General features: G+C 38.7%; 12 protein-coding genes across 15 annotated transcripts; 5 read left to right on the top strand and 7 right to left on the bottom strand.

The window, feature by feature from the left end:
* Positions 1-91: 91 nt before the first annotated feature.
* Positions 92-1882, bottom strand: LOC6577991 (probable trafficking protein particle complex subunit 13 homolog). 2 transcript variants are annotated; one of them, XM_002003886.4, is made up of 5 exons: positions 1760-1882; positions 1302-1689; positions 925-1237; positions 742-870; positions 92-680 (listed from the first exon to the last, which is right to left on the bottom strand). In XM_002003886.4, exons 1-5 carry the CDS (start codon positions 1800-1802, stop codon positions 237-239), a joined length of 1317 nt encoding a protein of 438 aa, XP_002003922.1. In that variant the 5' UTR covers positions 1803-1882; the 3' UTR covers positions 92-236. The 2 variants fall into 2 exon arrangements, with proteins under 2 accessions (XP_002003922.1, XP_015021422.1); XM_015165936.3 differs by lacking the exon at positions 1760-1882 and having other exon boundaries at positions 925-1232; positions 1302-1393.
* A 62-nt stretch (positions 1883-1944) lies between these two features.
* On the bottom strand, positions 1945-3369 carry LOC6577990 (replication factor C subunit 5). The gene is made up of 5 exons (XM_002003885.4): positions 3180-3369; positions 2667-3117; positions 2395-2609; positions 2258-2335; positions 1945-2196 (listed from the first exon to the last, which is right to left on the bottom strand). The coding sequence occupies exons 1-5, from the start codon at positions 3280-3282 to the stop codon at positions 2045-2047; spliced, it is 999 nt and encodes a 332-aa protein (XP_002003921.1). The 5' UTR covers positions 3283-3369; the 3' UTR covers positions 1945-2044.
* A 173-nt stretch (positions 3370-3542) lies between these two features.
* Positions 3543-5310, bottom strand: LOC6577989 (E3 ubiquitin-protein ligase CHIP). The gene is made up of 6 exons (XM_002003884.4): positions 4848-5310; positions 4565-4763; positions 4354-4495; positions 4189-4294; positions 3991-4047; positions 3543-3931 (listed from the first exon to the last, which is right to left on the bottom strand). Exons 1-6 carry the CDS (start codon positions 5211-5213, stop codon positions 3689-3691), a joined length of 1113 nt encoding a protein of 370 aa, XP_002003920.2. The 5' UTR covers positions 5214-5310; the 3' UTR covers positions 3543-3688.
* Positions 5311-5526: 216 nt separating this feature from the next.
* LOC6577988 (transcription initiation factor IIB) lies at positions 5527-7283 on the top strand. The gene is made up of 4 exons (XM_002003883.4): positions 5527-5858; positions 5914-6325; positions 6379-6613; positions 6689-7283. The coding sequence occupies exons 1-4, from the start codon at positions 5842-5844 to the stop codon at positions 6970-6972; spliced, it is 948 nt and encodes a 315-aa protein (XP_002003919.1). The 5' UTR covers positions 5527-5841; the 3' UTR covers positions 6973-7283.
* A 183-nt stretch (positions 7284-7466) lies between these two features.
* Positions 7467-10226, bottom strand: LOC6577987 (TBC1 domain family member 16). Of its 2 annotated transcripts, XM_015165935.3 has the most exons (3): positions 10032-10226; positions 8289-9942; positions 7467-8214 (listed from the first exon to the last, which is right to left on the bottom strand). In XM_015165935.3, exons 2-3 carry the CDS (start codon positions 9819-9821, stop codon positions 7591-7593), a joined length of 2157 nt encoding a protein of 718 aa, XP_015021421.1. In that variant the 5' UTR covers positions 9822-9942; positions 10032-10226; the 3' UTR covers positions 7467-7590. The 2 variants fall into 2 exon arrangements, with proteins under 2 accessions (XP_015021421.1, XP_002003918.1); XM_002003882.4 differs by having other exon boundaries at positions 8289-10226.
* A 144-nt stretch (positions 10227-10370) lies between these two features.
* LOC6577986 (WD repeat and FYVE domain-containing protein 2) lies at positions 10371-12699 on the top strand. The gene is made up of 6 exons (XM_002003881.4): positions 10371-10738; positions 10827-11174; positions 11241-11353; positions 11639-11765; positions 11867-12063; positions 12133-12699. Exons 1-6 carry the CDS (start codon positions 10578-10580, stop codon positions 12411-12413), a joined length of 1227 nt encoding a protein of 408 aa, XP_002003917.1. The 5' UTR covers positions 10371-10577; the 3' UTR covers positions 12414-12699.
* Positions 12700-12857: 158 nt separating this feature from the next.
* Positions 12858-13815, bottom strand: LOC6577985 (small nuclear ribonucleoprotein-associated protein B). Its single transcript, XM_002003880.4, has 2 exons — positions 13657-13815; positions 12858-13512 (listed from the first exon to the last, which is right to left on the bottom strand). Exons 1-2 carry the CDS (start codon positions 13657-13659, stop codon positions 12919-12921), a joined length of 597 nt encoding a protein of 198 aa, XP_002003916.1. The 5' UTR covers positions 13660-13815; the 3' UTR covers positions 12858-12918.
* Positions 13816-13953: 138 nt separating this feature from the next.
* On the top strand, positions 13954-15416 carry LOC6577984 (ER lumen protein-retaining receptor). Of its 2 annotated transcripts, none has more exons than XM_015165934.3 (2): positions 13954-14064; positions 14131-15416. In XM_015165934.3, the coding sequence occupies exon 2, from the start codon at positions 14217-14219 to the stop codon at positions 14853-14855; it is 639 nt and encodes a 212-aa protein (XP_015021420.2). In that variant the 5' UTR covers positions 13954-14064; positions 14131-14216; the 3' UTR covers positions 14856-15416. The 2 variants fall into 2 exon arrangements, with proteins under 2 accessions (XP_015021420.2, XP_043865230.1); XM_044009295.1 differs by having other exon boundaries at positions 13962-14069.
* Positions 15417-15800: 384 nt separating this feature from the next.
* On the top strand, positions 15801-17160 carry LOC6577983 (COMM domain-containing protein 5). Its single transcript, XM_002003878.4, has 3 exons — positions 15801-16183; positions 16233-16376; positions 16597-17160. The coding sequence occupies exons 1-3, from the start codon at positions 15876-15878 to the stop codon at positions 16766-16768; spliced, it is 624 nt and encodes a 207-aa protein (XP_002003914.1). The 5' UTR covers positions 15801-15875; the 3' UTR covers positions 16769-17160.
* Positions 16785-18170, bottom strand: LOC6577982 (NAD-dependent protein deacetylase Sirt6). The gene is made up of 5 exons (XM_002003877.4): positions 18025-18170; positions 17837-17964; positions 17362-17784; positions 17174-17297; positions 16785-17122 (listed from the first exon to the last, which is right to left on the bottom strand). The coding sequence occupies exons 1-5, from the start codon at positions 18088-18090 to the stop codon at positions 16859-16861; spliced, it is 1005 nt and encodes a 334-aa protein (XP_002003913.1). The 5' UTR covers positions 18091-18170; the 3' UTR covers positions 16785-16858.
* A 17-nt stretch (positions 18171-18187) lies between these two features.
* On the top strand, positions 18188-20147 carry LOC6577981 (methionine aminopeptidase 1D, mitochondrial). Its single transcript, XM_002003876.4, has 3 exons — positions 18188-18357; positions 18688-19361; positions 19828-20147. The coding sequence occupies exons 1-3, from the start codon at positions 18278-18280 to the stop codon at positions 20025-20027; spliced, it is 954 nt and encodes a 317-aa protein (XP_002003912.2). The 5' UTR covers positions 18188-18277; the 3' UTR covers positions 20028-20147.
* On the bottom strand, positions 20048-21123 carry LOC6577980 (cilia- and flagella-associated protein 20). Its single transcript, XM_002003875.4, has 2 exons — positions 20642-21123; positions 20048-20580 (listed from the first exon to the last, which is right to left on the bottom strand). Exons 1-2 carry the CDS (start codon positions 20915-20917, stop codon positions 20257-20259), a joined length of 600 nt encoding a protein of 199 aa, XP_002003911.1. The 5' UTR covers positions 20918-21123; the 3' UTR covers positions 20048-20256.
* Between the last annotated feature and the right edge of the window lie 189 nt (positions 21124-21312).

The following is a 21312-nucleotide window of genomic DNA, read 5'->3' as shown; positions in this document are numbered from 1 at the left end:
ATTTTGAAATATAAATGACCGTTTAAGCTCATTAGGAATAGTCGCCTTGATGATACTCTACGTAGCAATAGGCAGAAATAAATTTTTACTGTTATAAAGTCTAATTCACGAATATATTGTTGACTTATTTGTAGTTATGAAATAAACTGATTTACTTATACATACATATAATTTCTGCTAGATATAAAATTACATATTTACAAATTGTCAAACTTTTAATTTCATATATTGTCTAACTAAACAACCTGCAACTGGACTTGCTTTTGCATCAACGAATCAATTGGATTTTCGTAGCGAATTAGCTTATTAAGCAAAAACGTACCATCCTGATGGTAATCAGCGTCTACAACAAATACCTCCACTACTTTTGTCATTATAAATTGTTCGTTTTTCAGTGTATCGACTATTACTAATGGGGATACTTTAATGAGACCCAATTTAGATGGACAAATTGTAAGTGGAAATTCAGCTAGCTGCCCTGGCTGCAATGTATCCAATTCAAAATCTGCTGATCCCGTATAGGGGCAACCGGGAAAAACTTTCGTATCGAGTTTCACATGCAATTTCATTGGATGCTCCGCTGTATTGGTTATGCGGCATTGGAATGTGAATATGGTTCCTATTTTGACAATATTTTCGGCATCTGTTACTTCCAAGCGCAGGTCTTTGTATTCAAAGGGCTAAAAGAAACATTGAACTATTCAACACTCATTCAAATTAAAATATTAATTCAATAAATACCAATCGTTGCAGTTGGCTTGTTTGCAGTCTGCCCTTTTCGCCAAAATTCGATCTCCAGACAATGTCCAGTTTTCCTACGTTGTTTGCCTCACGCAGAGTTTTAATGTCTTTTGCAATTTCAGCTTTTGGCTGAAATAACAAAAATGGTTTATTCGACTTCAGAAAATGTTACTTTTAGCCAACCTTTATACAATAAAGAAATTGACAGCTGTTATTGGGTTGCAGCATATTTTTGGAGGTAAAAACCGACTCTCCGTTAGGTAAAGTATTCAAAGAGGTAACTGTGTATTGCTCCGAGCTGTCCAATTCAACTTTTTCTAGACAAAATGGGCCGGTAGTAACATTTTGAATTTGCGCTTCAAGATATATTTCGTCCATTTCGGCATTGTAGAACTTTGTCTTAACATCGAGTGGCTTAAGTACTTGAAACTTGAAAAACTTCCTCAGGGATTGGGCGAAACCTGCAGGACTCGTGTAGTTTACTTCACAGACTAATCTAAAAAGGCAAAGTTTAAATAATTCTATGAAAATAAGTAATTTTCATTAAATGTCTCACGCACATGTGAGTCCCAATTTCCTTTACTTCATATCTAATGACATCATCGAGTGTTTCATCAGCTGTTAAAACCACTGAAGATTTCTTATTTTCATGCATCAGCAGATTAATTTGCGATGAGTTGGACTGCAGATCTACTTTAACAGAAACACCTTCAACGGGATGAGTGGTGCAATTATGTACACATATGTAACTCGAAAAGGTTTCGCCTAGGTATATATTCCCAAATGATTGAGGCAACAGCATCGTTTGCCCGGCACCGAGTGCTTCAGCAGACGTTCGAGCAATGCCGTCGAACTCCACTAGTCGGTTAAAACTCTGAGGCAAGTCCTTTGGCTCGCAGGTAACAATTGGACCAAGTCCAACAAGCGTAGGGCGAGTCAGTCGCATTACTGTAAGATGTATAATTTTTTAAATATTATTTTAAACGCCACATTACTATTTAAAGCGCCTATTACATACCCTTTAGAGCCAACAAATGAGCATCCGCGTCGACGGCATTCATTTTTTTACAATTACTTTTGTAAATTCGCCTGATCTGAAACACCAAAATATACAATTCTGCTATCGATTGCTGCTTTTTAGAGATGACATGGGAAAACTGATATCGTTTATATCGAAAACGTCGATTTATAATATTAACACAATTATTTAAAGATCTGCTTTATTTTCGAATATATAATTGTATTTAATTAATGGTTTCTTAATTTTAATAATCATCCGTTAAACGATTTAACAAGTTGCTCTCTAGCTTTCAAGCGACACCATGTCACGACTTATAAAGAACGCAGATACCAGCGCTGCAGTTTGTGCAGTCTCCGAGCAGCCCTTGGTTAATCTCTCTTCAATTTCTGCCAGCTTAATTATTAATTTATTCATCACCGACATGGGCAGTTCAACTGTGGGTTATAGTAAGACGTTAGTAAAGTGTAGAATGAAACAATAATTAAGTACTCTTACGTCTCATAATAAACAAATGCAGTTCTGTAACAATATCCTCTAAAGCAAGTCCTCGCTTACTCTTTGCTTCTTCAATTGCTGCCATAAGGATTGCAAGAATATAGAAAAGAAACATTTTTTATAAACTGCAAACTTACTATCAAATGCCGAGTCGAATGTGGCTGCGGATAGCAGTGTCTGTAGCACATTTTCAATTTCACTTCTAAGCGGATATCCCACACACATATAAACATTATCCTCGTTGACTACATCGAAGGCCATCGAAGTACTCTGAAGCACATTCAGAACCTTTCTCATATCACCCTTAGCGAGGGTCAGCAATGCCTTTTTTCCATCATCCGTAATGTTGACACTGAAAATACAAACTGCTTAGAAATTGGGTATACTGCAGCCTGGATGGATCGCATACTTCTCCTCCTCCACAACCTTATTAAGGCGCGGCATCATCTGCTCTGGTGAGAGTGGAGCAAAGCGGAAACGTGTGCAACGTGATTGGAGAGCGGGAATTATTTTGCTTAGATAATTGCAAATGATGCAGAAGCGCACGTTTTCCGTGTACTTTTCAATAATGCGACGCAAGGCATTCTGTGCGTCATTCGTCATAGCATCCGCCTCGTCCAGTATGATCAGCTTAAAAGTGCCACAGAAAATGGTACGAGTCGAGGCAAAGTTAAGAATCTGACCACGGACAATTCCAATGCCACGATCATCAGACGCATTCAGCTCAAGTACCATGGACTTAAAATGTGCTGGTGAATATAGTTGACGGGCACAGGCCAAAATAGTGCTCGTTTTACCTGTGCCTGGTGGACCATAGAAGAGCAAGTGGGGCAGCTGCTTCTGATTAATAAAGCGATTGACTAAAATAAATATAGATATTAGCGGCTGTCTTCCATTTTCCGGTATCAAAGCATGTTCTTACTCGTTGAAATTATTTCTTCATGGGATATTAAATCATCCAAGCAGTTGGGCCGATATTTTTCCACCCATGGCATGCGCGCAACCGTACCATTATTTCCAGACATATTTTTACCAAATTTTTATTAATGTTGTAGCGAAATGTTTATGCATTCGCGCCGTTTTCTGAGCCACCAAGTCCTATTGAAAAATATATCGATATATCATTTACAATCATCGCATTCATTCCATCTTTTATTCGGGCGACGTTTTTAGACGAATATAAATTATAGACGACAAATTACTTCTACGAACGTTTAATTAATTTATTTCGATTGGCGCTTGTATACTATATATCATAATACAATAACTTAATATAAACAATATATTCTCTACTCAAATTATACAATGAATATAGACAAATTTATTTGACATTTTGTATTTAACTGCTTTTAACAGCTATATAATTACAATATACATATATTTCATTATACTCATTCATTTTACTTTGAGTTGTTTACAGACTACAACAAATCAATAATCTAAGGACCATTCATTCTCAGCAATAAATGAGTCAACTACTTCCTTCATTGAGAAGTTTGGTATTAGCTGATCCTGCGTGAGTTTCACTCGTGTTACAGGATCAAAATGGCCAACACGTTGCAAGTGCTCCTCGATATCCTTACGCTCATATGTAATGCCTGATGGAGTAATCACCGGGTCAGTTAATATTTCAAAACTTATTTTCCCACATAGAAAATCGGGCACATCGCGTTTCTGTCAATAAAATAATTATATTTTATATACACAGATAACACTTTTTCCTCTGTTCTTACCCTTCGACGTTCGTCCACTTTAGCAAATATATTATTAAGCTCTTTAATATGATCATCCTATAAAAGAAAAATATATTAATAAACTACAAAGTGAATCAAACTATTTATAAATTCGACATTCAAGAGCACTTCCTATGTCTTATCTCTTTTCGTATGCAATAATTTATATCAACAGAAAGCTTTGCAAAGATATCTTACGCATTCTTGTTCAATTTCTTGTTGTTTTTCCTTTAAGTTTTCCTCATTTAAGTTTTCATTTAGTTTTAAGCTGGCTAAGCGGTTTTCCATGTCATCTTTGATTAGACTGAAAATAATCAAATAAACTAACTATAGAGTCTAGGAAATATCTATCTATATTCGCACCGATTTAAATAAGTTTGCAGCTCAATTTCTTGAAGTATTCGCTTTTCTTCCATAATATTCCAACGCTTTTTGCGTGCCAAACGCAATTGCAAAGTTATATCATCTCCAAAGTTCTGCTTTTGTTCCTTTGACAAATCGTAGGCTTAAAATATGCGCATTAGAAAAATAATTATATGAGTATAGACACTAAAAGTAATCTGCAAAATTTTACCACGCTGTAGATGTTTTATAGCCTCGTCATAATTGTCAATCTCCATAAGTCCCTGACCAAGGAAAAAATGTCCTTTTAGTAAGTTGGCGTCTATATCCAAAGCTCGTCGACAATCTTGACAGCACAGCTCCCAACGTTTTAGCTTTAGATTGCAAAGCGCACGATTCGTAAAGTAGGTTGCATTTGTGGGATTCTTAATCTATGTGGAATACAAGATATTTATATACATATATACACATATATACGTGAATTATTTCACTTTAAAAGTTTGGTAATATCTTACAATGGCTTTCGAGTAACATATAATCGCATCGTCATATTTGCGGGCCGCAAATAAACAATTGCCCTGCTCCTTCAATTGCAGGTCAGATAAATTTGTGGTTGAATATATATGTTTGCTCGTCATGTTAAGAATAGTTTTGCTTTCTGAATTGTTTCGTATTTTCCAGAGAAAATTTTTTATACAGACATATGAACTGTCAAAAGCAAGTGACACGAGTAACCGGAGCAAGAGGACCACAACATTTAAACTGTATACCGATGCACCATTTAATAAGTGACTTTCCGTGCTTCCTTCAGCATAAAATATATGAAAGTATCTATGTGTGTGTAGGTAATTTTTACAAATCGGCTTAACACCAAAACTCATCGATAGGCTGCCATCGGTTGACCGTGTAATAAGTGTCGATATTAATTGTATCGTTTTGGTGGAACTTGTTTATTACGTTGTAATTTACGTTCAATGATTCGAAATAAATTTCTACAGTACTATTTCTTTTTTCTGTCAACGCTATTCCGATTCGTTTTTAGATTAATATAAACTGAATATACCATTTGTGTTCAGTTAAAAATCTGTCATCAATATTTTCCTCTATTAATAGGTATTGGTTTTTTACGGTTTCGCTTATCGCTCTTACGCCGATTGTCGATCAATTTTAGGATCAGCTGTTTGTAATTGGCCTGTTTATAGTTTCTAATTGTTCTGTTAACAACCTTTAATGGTTCAGTTACAAGTTAAGAAATTGATCTGCTTTTGTTTACTTTCACGGATTTCTTGTTGTGCTTTTTACGTATTGTAAAAATCTAAGAGACATTTGTAAAAGTTGCAACACCCGCTCAGTAAATATTTACGCACTCTGTTACACACATGTTAAGTTAACAGACTAAAGAAGAAGAATCACAACTTTTTTGGTGTGTCGAAATTAATTTGCGCTTGCAAACAAAAAAAGTTAAAACACTAAAAAAAATAGTTGTACGCAAACAGATAAAAACATCAAATGGCGTCAACTTCAAGGTACATATAATATTTATGATCAAATATTGTGATATATTGTGAAATACTCTTCTAGACTGGAAAACAACAAAGTGTGCTGCTATGCCCATCCGGAGTCTCCGTTAATTGAGGACTATCGAGCTGGCGACATGATATGCTCGGAATGTGGCCTGGTGGTTGGTGATCGGGTTATCGATGTGGGCTCCGAATGGCGCACATTTAGCAATGAAAAAAGTGGAGTGGATCCTAGCCGTGTCGGTGGTCCGGAGAATCCTTTACTCAGTGGCGGAGATTTATCGACAATCATTGGCCCGGGAACAGGTTCGGCATCATTCGATGCCTTCGGCGCACCTAAATACCAGAACAGACGCACAATGAGCAGCTCAGACCGTTCACTTATATCAGCATTCAAAGAAATTTCATCTATGGCAGATCGCATCAATCTACCCAAAACAATCGTCGATCGCGCAAATAACTTATTCAAGCAGGTATGTGGCTTGATAGGCTTATTGTCAAATCGTTATTGATTTTGTATTTACAGGTGCATGATGGAAAGAATCTAAAAGGACGTTCGAATGATGCGAAGGCATCCGCTTGCCTGTACATAGCGTGCCGCCAAGAGGGTGTGCCACGTACATTCAAGGAAATCTGTGCAGTTAGCAAGATTAGCAAGAAGGAAATTGGCAGATGCTTTAAGCTAACATTGAAAGCACTGGAAACAAGTGTTGATTTGATAACGACAGCCGACTTCATGTGCCGCTTCTGTGCCAATTTGGGTAAGTTATGGCATTGACACCCTTCATATATATATATATGTAGATCGACTGATTCTCATTTTTATGAATTTATAGATCTACCCAACATGGTGCAGCGAGCTGCCACGCACATTGCTAAGAAGGCCGTGGAGATGGACATTGTACCTGGTCGATCGCCGATTTCGGTGGCTGCTGCCGCTATTTATATGGCATCGCAGGCATCGGAGCACAAGCGCAGCCAAAAGGAAATTGGCGATATTGCTGGTGTGGCCGATGTCACCATACGCCAATCATATAAGCTTATGTACCCGCATGCTGCAAAACTGTTCCCGGAGGACTTTAAGTTCACGACTCCGATTGATCAGCTACCGCAAATGTAAAATACTTGGCAGCAGAAAGAATCAATATATATATATATATTTATATTTTATCGATGCTCAACTATCACGTATACGTCAACAACATGGATATGAATGCGAAATGCGTTTTGTAGGACAACTCTAGATTTAATTTCAGTAATGACCATACTTTGATCACAACAGCAAAACAAGTACGATTTTATTCATATATAAATGCAGAAATGCGAATGAACTTCACTTTGTTGAATTGTGCAGCACTGAAGCTGGCTCTACGATTCTAATTAAGAATGTAAAATAAATGCTTATATTCATTCTGTGACATTACGAGATAATTATTCGGCGTGTAGATTTATTTTTAGTCTATTGAAATGTATTGCCCTGAAACTTGCAATCAGATTCTGTGAACCATGTCTAGGAATGCAGTGTTTAATAAATGCTGAGGCCCATTAATCAATTGTTAACTTAAGTATTCGAATTTATCATTGACAAAGTAAACCATTTATTTAGCATAGGCGTAATTTAATTTGGTATATTTTGAAGCACTTGCTTGAAAGCTTTCAATCATAACACATAATGGTAATATATTGTGTAAATAAGTAGGATAACTCGATATACAACAGTAGAAGCCGCATCCATCCATTAGTCAATGCCCAAGGAGCACTTCTCGTTATCCGTATGACCAACGCATTCCAATGCCGGCCGATGCTCCGAGTCCCACATGCCCGGACCGCAGCGCTTGCACAAGCCACTCAGCGTGCATGGAATCTTTGGTAACTGCCTATACTGGTAGAGAAGCCCGCGCGCTTTGCGCAAAATCAATTGGCCATCCATGTACATGGCCAAGGAGCTAAAGTGCAGCAGCATCTCATCTGCGCGCAGGTTCTGTGCAATCACATCATCCGCATAGACAGCGATGATGGCCAGGCATAGGAATAGATGGAAATAGTCAGTGAGATAGTTTGACCAGCAAGCCTCCCACATGCGTATGACGACGGCTTCCGTGAATTCCCGCTTGAAGCAGAGCAGCAGCCAGCGATGGCAGAACAGCAGCTCCATTGCTTCGTTGTGCCGTTGCAGGTGCTCATAGAAGCGCGGCAACATGAGCCGGATCAATTCGCGTAAATAGCTTAAATTGTGATCTACGTCGTTGTCCGTCGGCGTGCATACAAAGAAGGCACGCTGCATCAAGCCGACGAAGCACCAGAAAGTTTCCGATTCATTCTGCACCTCACACAAAACAGGAGCCAAGAGATCACTCATGCCCTGCAAACAGCATAAAGAATGATATGGGTAGCGATATAGCGATAATTGGATCGATTGGACTGGGTCCCACTCACCTGCGAGTAGGAGATGCTCGGGTTGTAGACGGCAAAGTTGAGCAAAATGTTTTTCATCATCTCTGTATTGGGATTATCGTCGCCGCAGAAAAACGGATTCGTTCGATCCGTACGCACAACATCCTTTTCGACGACGCACTGCACGGTTCTCCAGAATTGAGCTTGCTGCTCCGGTGACATGGAGTATAAACGCTTCCGCGTTATTTCGTCGTACTCCTGCCTTTTGATGTCCATCAAGACGGCCCGATCCTCAAAGGTGGATGAGAACGAATAGCATTTCAAGATGAAGGGCCATACGGTTTTGCGCAGACTCTTCTCGAGGCCACCGAAGAAGACGCACTTGCGGAGCAGCAAATCATCGTCGATCTGTCCCTTTTCGTTTAGTAATGTGCCATAGAAGAAGTTCGTGGTGATTCTCTTCACATTGCCCTCATCCGGGTGCATCTCCGATTGTTTCACTTCTGGCCGACAGACCATGAAGTGTCGATAGGGCAAATTCATCTTCTCCTGTCCCGGAGCCAAGGTAATGTTGTGTAGAAAGCAGTGCCACTGATGCAACACCTGAGCCAGGTGATCCAAGCCACCATAATGGAAATGGAGAATCTTATACTGTGATTCTCTTGAAGCTATCACCAGCTGGCCAGATGTGCATTTGTCATCGTTGAAAAACAAACGCAACGAACGCATCTGACTGAGATCTACGGAAAATCTGCGACCCCTAATCACGGCCTTACGACGGACAGTGGGCGTGGCGTTAGCACTCTCCGGGAATACCAGATTATGTTTGAAAGCCAGCAGTTCGGGCGTCATCCAATTTGGATTGTTGTCATCCGACACCGAGCCATCTGAATTTATTTGTTGTGCCGGCTGATTCGCCCGACCGATTGCAGACGGATGACCGCCCTCGTTATCCGGCGAGGAAGTGGGAATGATGCAATTGTAGGACTGGGAGATGTTGCTGTTCTCAATTTGTGGATTCGAGATGGTTATGTTTACGGATGTAATTGGATTCTTTTTGAGCAAGGCAGCCAGATCCCCAATAGACGCCGTTTGTCCTCCGAGCAGCGGCTGCAGCTCATTCTTCAACTCCTGCATCTCGGCCGCATTCTCCTCGCCTATCTCCTGCTCGGCCTGTTCGTCTGCAATCTTTGGCGCGGGCACCGCCACTTGTGCAGTGGGCGAGAAGTGTCCGTTGGTAGGTAACGTTTCATGATGCAGATTGCTCAGAGACTCCCCCTCGTGGGTGGTCGAGTTGCACTTGCAGAGCGAAGTGTTCGGGATCCAGGTGAGCAGCAGCGTTGGCCTCTTGGCACTGTTGTACTGGTCGATAAATGTTTTGGTAGTGCAGGTCAAGTAGCCAGGGTAGTGCAGTATATCCGATTCCTGGCGGGCCACGGTCGGTGGATGAATGCAGACATTGTTTTTGCAGAAAAGTATTTCGTTGTCTTCGTAAGCAATATCGATTTTTTCATCACACCTCTCTTCGCCTAGTATAAAGTTGGATGCTTTTTTGATAATACTCCCAATTGGCATTTTTGATTATAATGTGTTTTTTTTTTTTTTTTTTTTTTCGTTTTTTCGTTAAAGCAAACGATTATCGATTTACCAATTGTGAAACGTAAATTGGGTGAGGCTTTTGGATAGGTAAAGTGACCTATTGTTTTATTTATTCAAAAACGGCAGTACCTCCGAGGAACCGTCATGTTAGTTGACTCATGAGTTTTGAATTTTAATTCAGATTACCTTAATTTCCAAAGTGGAATTCTTATAAGGTGGCCAAACTGGAGCAAGGAGTAGAGGATCCCGACTCACGGTAAAAATAATTTGAAAGTCGTTGAATGACATTTCATCGACTAAGTAATCGAGTGACGAAATAATCGATAGCTTTAAGCGGAATCAGACATATTTCATTTAAAAACAATTTTTTTTATATTTGTTTGTAACATAACAATATTTGTTTTTATTGATGTGTCTTATGTACACGCCTAAAAATATTTTTTTAAATAGACAAATAATCGATAGTTTTGTCGCTCTTATTGGAAAAGTGTACCCACTTTGATTGATTATAGAATAACAATTTTGCTGGTGAGGGTCACACTGATCGTAATTTTTGGATAAAATCAGTTTATTTGTGATTCATTCATTTATTCGTTTAAGCAAATTATAATAGCAGATAATATTGAAGGCTTTTCGGTGTTAATTTAACCAATTCACACGGCCATACACAGACACACACGCACTAGCTGCATTTGTTATAGATCCTAACTCTCGCTCTCTCTTAGTAGAAGAATGGCAGCCGAGATAAAACCAGCGCAACGCAGCAACAACGATCGCTTTTTGTCGACAAAAAAGCCGGAGTTGCTTAGCAAATTAGAGGGCAGCGGTGACGATGTAAATGCAGCTATTTTAATACCGGGCGAAAATGGGGTCATTAGCGTATCTGACGACAAGTGCGTAAATAAACAAACAAAATTTCCCTTATACGAAAATTCCTTAACGCCTTAGAATATAATTTCCCTTAAATTTATATTTGAATAGAACTGTTCGTGTGTGGCTTAAGCGTGACTCTGGACAGTACTGGCCCAGCATTTGCCAATATATGCCATCGGGCTGCACGGCCATCGAATACGTGCCGGAGCAGCGCCAACTTTACATTGGTCAGGACAACGGCACCGTCACCCAATACACACTGTCCGAGGACTGCAATCGCTTATCGTTCATGCGCGACTACTTGTCGCATCAGGGTCGCGTCGTAGCCGTCGTATTCTCGAAGACCCACAACTGGATACTCTCCGCTGGCAAAGATAAACAGTTCGCATACCATTGCACGGAAACAGCGAAACGGGTGGGCGGATACACGTTCGAGACGCCCTGCACAGCACTCCAGTGAGTTAATCTGTAATCTCTGCTGAATGTGCGAGAGCGTTTTATCACTCTTTCATTTTAATCTAGGTTCGATGCGTTGGCCAAGTACGCCTTCATTGGAGATCATGCGGGTCAGATCACAATGCTGCGCTGCGAGGCGCAGGGCGTGCAGCTTATCACCACATTCAAAGGACATACTGGTAAATGGAGTCTTATTTGTATATTTATATATGCACAATTATATATACGAGGGTAGCTTAAAAAGTTGTCAAGCTCTTTATTTAAAATTGTTTTCTTCCTTATTTATTTTCTTTTAAATTTTTGTATCCTTTTATCTTCAAGGTTAGTTTTGATCAGATTTTCGGACTTCATCCTATATATATATATATATAGTTCTTAGGAACTCTGAAAATCTTGTGTATATATGCCTTATTCATCAGCTATACATGTATTATTTAACAGACTAATCAAATATCCTTTTACAGCTGGTATTCGCTGCTTACGATGGGTTGAAGGACCTCAGCTTTTGTTTAGTGGCGCCTGCGATCAATCTGTTATTGTTTGGGACGTTGGCGGTAAGCGCGGCACAATCTACGAACTGCAGGGCCATAGGTAATACTAAACTATAAATATGTTAATGTAGGCTCATTAACAGCCTAATCATACACATAAGAAACCCTTGTCCTAATTATTGCATATTCTTTTCCGTTCAGCAACAAAGTGTCGGCGCTAGCGTACGCGAATCACACTCAGCAATTGATATCGTGTGGCGAGGACTCGGTGGTCGTGTTTTGGGAAATGAATGCGATGCGCAAGGAGGTGCCGGGCTGGGTAGAGTCCAATAATTGCCAGCTGTGCTCGAGGCCATTCTTTTGGAATTTCCGCTCTATGATGGATCAGAAACAATTGGGCAAGTGACACAGCTTGCACATGGAATGATTAATCACTAAATTACAATATAATTGGAATGTAATTTTAGGCATACGACAGCATCATTGTCGTCACTGTGGCAAAGCTGTTTGCGATAACTGTTCATCGAACCGTATTAATATTCCAATAATGGGCTTTGAATTCGATGTGCGCTGCTGTGATCCCTGCTTCAAGCAGCTGCAGACAGTGGAACGACCCTCTCTGGCAGCCTTTCACGACGCCAAGCATTCCATTGTACATATGGATCTGGATGAGGATCGGAAGCGTCTACTCACAGTTGGCCAGGATCGGTTGATCAAGGTGTGGGATTTGTCTACCATTTGGGCATAATATTTATTTGCTATATTATATACTATCTACAAGGATAGCATAACTTCAATTTCTAAAGAAAATTATAATATTGTATTGTATGAAACTAAATAAAAAACAAAAGAATAACGAAAATACCAAATACATCTGTAAGTATTGAAGATGATGGAAAACACTTTAAGTATAAGCAATGTTTCACATATATACATATTAACTATATATTTACAACATGTAAGCTCTTTTTCATCAAGTTCGAAATGATGTAAAACTAAATTTCCATGAATATCAATAAATGAAATCAAATCAATGTCTGTAATATTCGAATGTGTAATATCCTAGGCATATGAGATATAGCTTCTCTCTCGAAATACTGCATAGCAGATAAGGAATTAATTTAGCTCAGACATACGATGATTTATTCACTGATATCCTCCTTGACCCACCCATCTAGAACTCTTAAGCCAATTGATGACTGAAGTTTAATTTTATTTTATTTACTATGAAGATAAGCGAATGGGCTGTTTAATTAATATCCACCTCGTCCCGGTGGTGGTGCGCCGCGCATCATTGGTGGTGGTCCTCGCATGGGTGGTGGTGCACCCCGCCCAAGGCTGCCCGGCATAGCAGGAATACCCCCAGGTATCATGCCCGGTGGTGGAGCACCCATCATAGGAGCTCGAGGTACTCCACGGCCCATGGGGGCCATATGCTGCTGGGCAGGACCGCCTACACCCCTAACGGGGCCTTGCAGGCCAGCCGGCACGGACGAAATGTTCATAGGTACACCACGACCAGCGACACGACCAATGCCTGGACCTGGAGCAGCGCCTGGAATGGGCACACGAGGAAGACCTTCCTCGGGTGGTGGAGGTCCCTCGACTGTAAGGGAAACTATATTTTCGCCACGCAGCAGTACAAATCCAAGTACACGTTTCTCCTCACGCTCCGGAACTTTGGAATTTTTTGAGCGGATTTTACGGAACTCTTCGCAATCGCCCAATATAAGATTCATATGCTTATCGAATGCCTTAAATGTTCCAATAAAAGTTCTTGAATCCTGCAGAACAATCCGCACCCGATAGTTCAGGTGCTGAATCATTTTATTATTCTTGCCAATAGTCTAAAAAAAAAAAAAAAAAAGAAACATTTCCATTAAAAACAAAAAAACAAGCATGGCCGGCAAAGTCGGCATAAACGTATAAGTATATACATATATAAAATGTAAATTAGCGGCAAAATTCTTCGCTTTTCTCTAGTATCTTACCATTTTAGGGCCGTTACTCTAAATGATAATTGGCGAAAGTTTAACTTTATCAGCTTTTTTTTAAATGCAGGATAATGTGAAAATAAATTGTTAAACTAATGCGTCCAAATCGCAAACAAGCAGCTTATCGACGCATCGATTGTTATCGTTTTAGTGCGAAATGTACACATTTTTATCAAATCAGCCTTACTCGACTATTTGCTGCAGCCCTGTTTTTGTGTTCTTCTGAGAACAAATTTGTTGTGTTCAAACGTCTCAGTCGCTCATATATGTATGTGGCCACGTCACTTTGGCTCTCTTTGTTTCTCTCTTTTGTGCCGACATTCTACGTACATATAGGCGGCACAACACCAAAAAGTTTTAGCTCGTTGGCAAAACAAGTGAAAATTAAACAAATAATTCAGTTTGGTAAAGTAATTTATTATATTTGCAATTGCATTATAACGTAATTTAATATCATTTTGTTCAATTTAGGAGGGCAACAGATACGATCAAGCAACCACGAGGAGAAAAAACATTTCACACTAAAATCGAAAAAAAGAACTTACGAATCACTCAGAATGAATATTTTTCGATTTGCTGGAGACTTGTCGCATGTATTTGCTATTATAATTCTTTTGCTTAAAATATGGAAAACAAGATCATGTGCCGGTATTTCTGGAAAATCGCAAATACTATTCGCCGTCGTCTATCTGACACGTTATCTGGACCTCTTCACCACATACGTCAGCCTCTACAATTCGGTGATGAAGGTGCTCTTCCTAGCCACATCGGGCGCCACGGTTTACTTGATGTATGTGAAGTTTAAAGCCACCTACGATCACAATCATGATTCGTTCCGCATTGAATTTTTGCTTATACCATGCGCTCTACTCTCATTGGTAATAAATCATGATTTTACCGTGATGGAGGTGCTCTGGACATTCTCGATCTATTTGGAATCGGTCGCTATATTGCCGCAGCTGTTCCTGGTGAGCAAGACTGGAGAAGCTGAATCGATTACCAGCCATTATCTGTTTGCCCTCGGCTCGTACCGTGCTCTATATCTGCTTAATTGGGTCTATCGCTACATGGTGGAGTCGCATTATGATCTGATTGCGATCTTTGCGGGCGTCGTCCAAACTATTCTCTACTGCGATTTCTTCTATCTGTATATTACCAAAGTGCTCAAAGGCAAGAAGCTGCAACTGCCAGCATAAGCAGCGTCAGTATCATCTAATAATTCCATGCGTGCGTGTGTGTGGCGGTGCCGTCGCTTCAGATGAATGGATGAGGAGGAGGTCGATAGGAAAGGAAGAACAGTTTGGAAGAAGCGGCCCGCGTTAATAATAGTTCTTTATCGCATAACAAAAACAAAAAACAAGAAAAAATAACTTTAAAATGATATTGTATATCGAACGGGAGCATTTTGTTTGTGTTGCATTAATTTAGAACGAGAGAACATAAGAAATTCAAATGTGTGACACAATTAATTTATGCATATACCAACTCAATGCAAATTATTAAAGTATACAAGTAATGTACAAAATCTTATCATTATGATTTCCATCTGCAATCAAAAATCATTCAACAACCGTAATTTTGCTTAATAATGTATGTACAATTGTGTACATATGCATGTATGTAAGCTCCTATTGTATCTTATCTTGTAGCTCGTCTATATTCCTACAACCAAAATCAAAATGTTTACTAATTATAATTTAATTTAAAAATAATAAATCCACCAGTCCTATCAGCGTTTCTGGTCAATTTCGGTACTATGCTAACATCGTTTATACTGCATTGTAAAAATGTTGCCGTTATCTAACAATAATTATCTTGTATCTAATCACATACGCTAACGGCTCGGAATGAAAATAATTTTCTTTTGAATTTACTGCTCACCGATATCAACAATTTTTTGAAAACTACCCGCATAGCGATATAAAGTAGTTTTAAAGGTTTTAATATTTGCCCTCATCCAAATATCAAATAGTGATGTAAATCAAGAAATTAAAAAATTTTAATTATTAAAAATCTATAAAGCTTAAATTAATTTGTTTGTTTTCACATAATTAAGGCATATAACTCGTGAATTCTTATTAGAAATTATCGGTCATCACCAAAGCATACGATGATTTTGTTCACTAACTTTGGTGTCGCGCATCGCTATATTGAGCTAGTGCAATTGGAACGACAAACGAGGCTACATCTGTATTTATAAAATTGCAACTAACAAAATGTCCTTAAACTTTCGCTTTCATGTTTTGAAAAGCGTCAAGCCATACACCATATATATTCCACAATTAAGTAAATCAACATTACGCGTCTTAATACAAGTTTCGGTACACTATATCGAAACAAAAAAATCATCACCTGACGTTTTGGAACTTGCAATAAATAAACTTAAAAATGCAGGCCACGAAGTGCCTAAGAACTTTTGTGAACTGTTTACGATGGTGTTGTTGATAATGCAAATCTATTTACGCTATCCAAAAGGTGTGATCAAGGAGCAAGAACTGCGGCAGTGCTTAATTGACGATTTGTGGTAAGCTAACCATTATAAAAACTTTATAATTCAGCTTAGGCGCTTTTAGCTTCACAGATGCTTGCGCTGACGATTTGACTAAGGTGCTGATTAACCACCGTACGACGCTTAGTAGAAATTTTGCTGAAACCAAAATGGAAAGACCAAAAATGTTGGACATGCAATGGCGGATAAATATTTCCTTGGGCTCAACGTAAGTGAAGTCGTCGCAATATGTCAGGTTTATTGTGCATTCTATTCCTGAATTTATTTACTTGAGAACTTGTTGCCGTTATGTGAATAAACTAGTCGATTAAATATCGATTAGCAAACAATCGCAGAGAAAGCGCACATAATTTGGAATACAAATTCAACTCAAACAATTTGTTTCTAATAAATATATGTATTAAAGTTAATGTTTTCTTTAATTGTAGAATGGCCCAGCTGGATAAGCCCACAATTGTATTACATTTTAAATTAAATAATGGCGAGCATCGTACTTTAGAGCTGCCTTTGTCAATGTTTCAACGTTTGCGATTTAATGTGGCTACGATGCTTAGCGAGCTGCAATCCTTGCAGAATCGTCCTGTTTTGAAACAGTTTTAGATATGAGTAATTTAAGTTATTGGCAGTATGGTTAATTATGTATTTGATTTATACTGTACTTAGCTTAGTAACTACATATTTGAATGCTGTTTATTCGCTCCGTTTGCGCTTTTTGATAAGTTTCTTATTTATCAGTGTGTTTTTATTACTTTTTGCAAATGTTTTCTGATACTCTTTGAATTGTTTATCCAACTCTTTCACATATTCTTGCGGCAGCGTCCATTCCGAAATTTTGTCATTCTTTGTTGGATCACAATCCTCGGAGTACTCGGGAATCTCGACGCCCAAACGTTTGCAAACTTTTTCTAATATATTGTCAATATAACTTGAAATGTTTAAAAATGCTTTCTTGTCCTGTAATAAAAAAGTCAGTAGATGAAATATATCTTGTATAAGTTGACTTACATGCTTTGTGGGCTGCAGGTTGCAAATGACAAGCTTTCCACCATGTTTTAGATTTTTAAGAGGTAAGTTTCCACTTGGGACAATTTGCAGAGTTGTGCCAAGGGTAATGTTAACATCAGCTAGACTAATTAAAGAATACATGAATTTTAAATTGCGTACTCTGCGATGCTAATTTAAAATAAACGTACGTGGAATGCATGAATGCCATATCTAAGTCCCGTTCTGGTAGATCATGTTCCCAATCCAAGACGTTATCCTGCATAATACCTCCTCTGCAGCTACGACTTTGGCCTACTTCAGCGGATCTGCACGGACGTCCCAATAGCTTTTGCCCCACAGTTGCTACCGTCGTCTGGCTTATAAACTGTCGTCGACATTTTTGACATTGCTCAATGAAAATATTTCCGTGCAGCTCCGCCAGGTACTTGCGATCTAGTCCAGACTTCAAATGTAAGCCATCGATATTTTGTGACACAATATATTGTACATATCCATGCTCAATTAACGCTTTTAACGCCATGTGAGATTTTGTTGGCTTAGCCTCGTCAAAAGATATATTGAAAGTAGGCTTCTCTCCTTTTTCTTCCAGTGTCCAGACTCCTTTGGGTCCCCTATTATTTTTTAAGTTATCTTAGTAATTCATTAAAATTCATAATATATTACCTAAAATCGGGAATACCAGCTGAGGTGCTGAGACCTGCACCTGTATGAAACACCACATGTTTCGAATCCTTAATTAAGTTAGCCAACTGTTTGCATTTTTGGTTCACAACTTCTTCAGTGTCGAAGTTCTAAAATCAAATACAGTCACAATTTTTCTATGTACCATTTAATTAAAATGTGTTGCTTACTTCCGGTGCACCGAGGATTCCTTTATTTTCGTAAGCTGAAAGACCTTCAGCATAGTTACAACTCATGATATATCAATTTATTTCTAATAACATAAATTGGCCAATCTGTTTACAAATTTGTTGACTACTATCGATAAGAATATCGAATTCGATAGTACTATCGGCTAATTTTCTGCAAATCGCTGTGCGTGCCCAGCTGTTCGAACTATTGTTTATTTTAATTGTTGTTAAATAAATAATAATAATTAAAGAAATGCTGCTTCGAGCATCAAAAAGTAGCTGGCATATTTATGGTCAACATGTACGGAGAAATTTCTTCCAACTTGGCAATCGGTATGATCTATTTAAGACATAATGTTTGTAATAGTACATTTTTCTCTTATGCTTACAGTAAAAGATTATTAATAAACGGTCGACAGATTTGAACCAATTATTGAGTTAAAAGTTTGAGTGGTTCACTTAAAAATATGTTCAACTAATTAATATTGTATTATATCCTACAAGGGACAATGTCAAAAAACGAAGATAAACAAATTTTTTATGGAACCACAGAGGATCTAGCTGCTCATCCAGTCATCGTATTATTCTTATATAATGAAATTAATTAACTGATAAAAAATGGAAAATATGCCAATTCTACAAACGCATCTCTCTGTATTACAGAGATAAGGGCAAGTGGGATATGATAACGACCGCTGGAAGAGTTTCCAATGAGCGTAGCGTTCCCAAACACATTCAGAAGCCTCCCTATTACTATACACCACAGCCGCCAGGCAACACAATTGGAAGTCCTGAAATAAAAAATGATGAGCAGATCAATCACATGAGAGCAAGCGGCAAATTGGCCGCTCAAATTCTTCAGGAATGTGGCAAAATGGCAAAAGTTGGCGTGACTACGGATGAAATAGATAGTTATGCGCACGAACGAATACTCTCTTTAAATGCCTATCCGTCCCCTCTGCGATACGCCGGCTTTCCAAAGTCCTTATGCACTTCCGTTAACAATGTGGCCTGCCATGGCATACCGGATGACCGACCCCTGCTTGACGGCGACATCATTAATATCGATGTTACTGTATACAAGAATGGATACCATGGCGATTGTTCCGAGACGTTTCTCATTGGCGATGTTGATGAACGTGGCCGGTTCTTGGTGAACTGTACGCGTGAGTGCCTAAACAAGTGCATCGAACTCTGTGGACCGGGAGTGCCCTTCAAAGAAATCGGCAAATACATACAAAGATATTGCGAGGAACATCAGCTGGAATCGGTATCCGCATTTATTGGCCATGGCATCGGCAGTTACTTCCATGGACCACCCGAAATTTATCACTATGGTAAGAGCTTTATTTATATCCAAATAAGAGAAGAGATGTCAATACAGATATGCTCCTCATGCTTTACATACAAATAAATGTACTTTTAAGAGTGGCACAACCAATAAAGCTAAATAGTGGCGACTATCTCTGTCTATCACATTCGCTTCACGACTCTCACTTCTGTTGCTTGTTGATAGGGAGAGCGAACAATGTGCTTTATTGTATACATGCATACATATATACATACATTCGTACCTCGTACATAAATATGTACGTTTGGGAGAGCAAGTGAGAGGGACTCAAACCAAGGAACGGCTACTATCCCTGTCTATCACACTGACTTTATGATTCTTCGAGTATAAAGGACCCTTAAAGGGTCAAATTTGTTATGTTGAAATATGTAAATTGTTCTAGATGGATAATTTCTGTATTATTTTGTTACATATCTGTTATAGTGATTAATTCTTTTCCATTTCAATTTTAGACAATGATGTACCGGGTAAAATGCAAGCAGGCATGACTTTTACCATTGAACCAATACTGTCTCTAGGCGGTGGCGAAATCGGGATCTTGGAGGACGGATGGACAGCAATCACCTTAGACAATTCACGGAGCGCACAATTCGAGCATACGATTCTGATCACAGATATGGGCGCTGAGATACTAACAAAAAAAGAGAGCTAGAATGGTGCAAATGCAAAGTGTTAACATAAATAGTGAATTTTTATTTAAAATTTTTGTAGTAAGCGCATAATTGACATAGATAAGTGTTTTAATAAACGCGTATGCCGGCTTGCAAGAAAATTTGTTGTTGCCAAGTGATTATTATAAATTTGTTTTGGTTTGTCATTATAGCTGGCGACATATGTATATATGTGCATATATTTTGGAATTCAATCTACATCGAAGCTGGTTAACTGCATATGGCGTTTGACTTTTGAACTGGTTTTTGTATGGGCAAAAACAATTTGAATTCTGGAGGGAGTTCATCTTCCGAGTAGAGTCGATCCGAAAAGTATACTCGACGTATTCGACAATTTGCATGGATCTGAACCCGTAGTGTTTCAACATAGTTGGTGCCATAGGCGCGACGTGTAAAATCGGACAAATTAAATTGTATTTGATTCCAACCCTCATCCAAACGCATTGGCATTGTACATATAAACGGCTTCACCCGTGTGGTCGATTGATAATTGCTGGCGCGAAAGCGACGTCGCACATTTTTATCGTCTAGAACCTGTTCAGATATGCAATTGCAATGAGGCTTCCTTACGTATACGTATGCATATATGACTTACCTGGACTTCGAAGGTGAAGTATTTCTTCATGTTCTTGATTATCATCACCAGGAAAGGCAACTTAATGCCCAGCGTCTTCTTTGGGTCAGCTGGGCAAGTGATAAATGTTGTGCTAACGTTAGTTCCAACTATTTCAAGAACTAGGCTCTGAATATCATTGTCAGTTATTCGTTTGATGTGGCCATTTCGAACTTTCTTGTCCCATAGCTGGAGCGGCTTGGAACCAATGCTGTAAAGTATTGACAGAAATCCGGATTGAAACGTGTTTTTGAACATTTCGCGCAATTTATGGACCGTCGTGAATGGTAACTCGAGCTTTTGCAATTTTTTATGTGACCAGTGGGTGCTGGCCGATAAATTTTGCTAAGCCGGAATTTGTGAGGATTACGAACACAACTACAAAAGTATTCTAATTTTCTTATGTCAATAAATTTGTAAACAACAATGTGTTGCTATTAGTAACAGAGATGTTGAAAACCGAACTATCAGATAAAGTGTTATCGATATGCCACCACAATCTATTGACAGGCTTTTCTTAAAGATTTTCAACATAACGTACAAAAAACAAAACAAAAAATTAGTAGAGATAAGAAAGTAACTTCCTATGCAATTCACCATTGAAGTAAATTTTGTTATTTATTTTTATATTTACCACCATCTATTAATCAAGC

This window comes from Drosophila mojavensis, unplaced genomic scaffold (assembly GCF_018153725.1).
Source record: "Drosophila mojavensis isolate 15081-1352.22 unplaced genomic scaffold, ASM1815372v1 contig_49, whole genome shotgun sequence".
In the NCBI taxonomy this organism is placed as follows: domain Eukaryota; kingdom Metazoa; phylum Arthropoda; class Insecta; order Diptera; family Drosophilidae; genus Drosophila; species Drosophila mojavensis.
This window is presented reverse-complemented; position numbering and strand designations above follow the sequence as displayed.

Coding starts and splice junctions, on each gene's coding strand:
- LOC6577991 (XM_002003886.4), bottom strand. CDS start 1,802: ATGAATGCCGTCGACGCGGATGCTCATTTGTTGGCTCTAAAGG. Junction 1,238..1,301: donor AAGGAAATTGGGACTCACAT/GTGCGTGAGACA, acceptor TTGCCTTTTTAG/ATTAGTCTGTGAAGTAAACT. Junction 871..924: donor AATTTCTTTATTGTATAAAG/GTTGGCTAAAAG, acceptor TTGTTATTTCAG/CCAAAAGCTGAAATTGCAAA.
- LOC6577990 (XM_002003885.4), bottom strand. CDS start 3,282: ATGTCTGGAAATAATGGTACGGTTGCGCGCATGCCATGGGTGGAAAAA. Junction 3,118..3,179: donor TGAAGAAATAATTTCAACGA/GTAAGAACATGC, acceptor TATTTATTTTAG/TCAATCGCTTTATTAATCAG. Junction 2,610..2,666: donor AAGGTTGTGGAGGAGGAGAA/GTATGCGATCCA, acceptor TTGTATTTTCAG/TGTCAACATTACGGATGATG.
- LOC6577989 (XM_002003884.4), bottom strand. CDS start 5,213: ATGAGTTTTGGTGTTAAGCCGATTTGTAAAAATTACCTACACACACAT. Junction 4,496..4,564: donor TATAAAACATCTACAGCGTG/GTAAAATTTTGC, acceptor GCATATTTTAAG/CCTACGATTTGTCAAAGGAA. Junction 4,295..4,353: donor CTGCAAACTTATTTAAATCG/GTGCGAATATAG, acceptor GATTATTTTCAG/TCTAATCAAAGATGACATGG.
- LOC6577988 (XM_002003883.4), top strand. Junction 6,326..6,378: donor CAAATAACTTATTCAAGCAG/GTATGTGGCTTG, acceptor TTGTATTTACAG/GTGCATGATGGAAAGAATCT. Junction 6,614..6,688: donor CCGCTTCTGTGCCAATTTGG/GTAAGTTATGGC, acceptor ATGAATTTATAG/ATCTACCCAACATGGTGCAG.
- LOC6577987 (XM_002003882.4), bottom strand. CDS start 9,821: ATGCCAATTGGGAGTATTATCAAAAAAGCATCCAACTTTATACTAGGC. Junction 8,215..8,288: donor CGAGCATCTCCTACTCGCAG/GTGAGTGGGACC, acceptor TGCTGTTTGCAG/GGCATGAGTGATCTCTTGGC.
- LOC6577986 (XM_002003881.4), top strand. CDS start 10,578: ATGGCAGCCGAGATAAAACCAGCGCAACGCAGCAACAACGATCGCTTT. Junction 11,766..11,866: donor TACGAACTGCAGGGCCATAG/GTAATACTAAAC, acceptor TTTTCCGTTCAG/CAACAAAGTGTCGGCGCTAG. Junction 12,064..12,132: donor GATGGATCAGAAACAATTGG/GCAAGTGACACA, acceptor ATGTAATTTTAG/GCATACGACAGCATCATTGT.
- LOC6577984 (XM_015165934.3), top strand. CDS start 14,217: ATGAATATTTTTCGATTTGCTGGAGACTTGTCGCATGTATTTGCTATT.
- LOC6577983 (XM_002003878.4), top strand. CDS start 15,876: ATGTCCTTAAACTTTCGCTTTCATGTTTTGAAAAGCGTCAAGCCATAC. Junction 16,184..16,232: donor TGCTTAATTGACGATTTGTG/GTAAGCTAACCA, acceptor AGGCGCTTTTAG/CTTCACAGATGCTTGCGCTG. Junction 16,377..16,596: donor AATATTTCCTTGGGCTCAAC/GTAAGTGAAGTC, acceptor CTTTAATTGTAG/AATGGCCCAGCTGGATAAGC.
- LOC6577982 (XM_002003877.4), bottom strand. CDS start 18,090: ATGAGTTGTAACTATGCTGAAGGTCTTTCAGCTTACGAAAATAAAGGA. Junction 17,965..18,024: donor GAATCCTCGGTGCACCGGAA/GTAAGCAACACA, acceptor ATTTGATTTTAG/AACTTCGACACTGAAGAAGT. Junction 17,123..17,173: donor ACCTGCAGCCCACAAAGCAT/GTAAGTCAACTT, acceptor TTTTTATTACAG/GACAAGAAAGCATTTTTAAA.
- LOC6577981 (XM_002003876.4), top strand. CDS start 18,278: ATGCTGCTTCGAGCATCAAAAAGTAGCTGGCATATTTATGGTCAACAT. Junction 18,358..18,687: donor TTCTTCCAACTTGGCAATCG/GTATGATCTATT, acceptor TCTGTATTACAG/AGATAAGGGCAAGTGGGATA. Junction 19,362..19,827: donor ACCCGAAATTTATCACTATG/GTAAGAGCTTTA, acceptor TTTCAATTTTAG/ACAATGATGTACCGGGTAAA.
- LOC6577980 (XM_002003875.4), bottom strand. CDS start 20,917: ATGTTCAAAAACACGTTTCAATCCGGATTTCTGTCAATACTTTACAGC. Junction 20,581..20,641: donor ACTTCACCTTCGAAGTCCAG/GTAAGTCATATA, acceptor ATATCTGAACAG/GTTCTAGACGATAAAAATGT.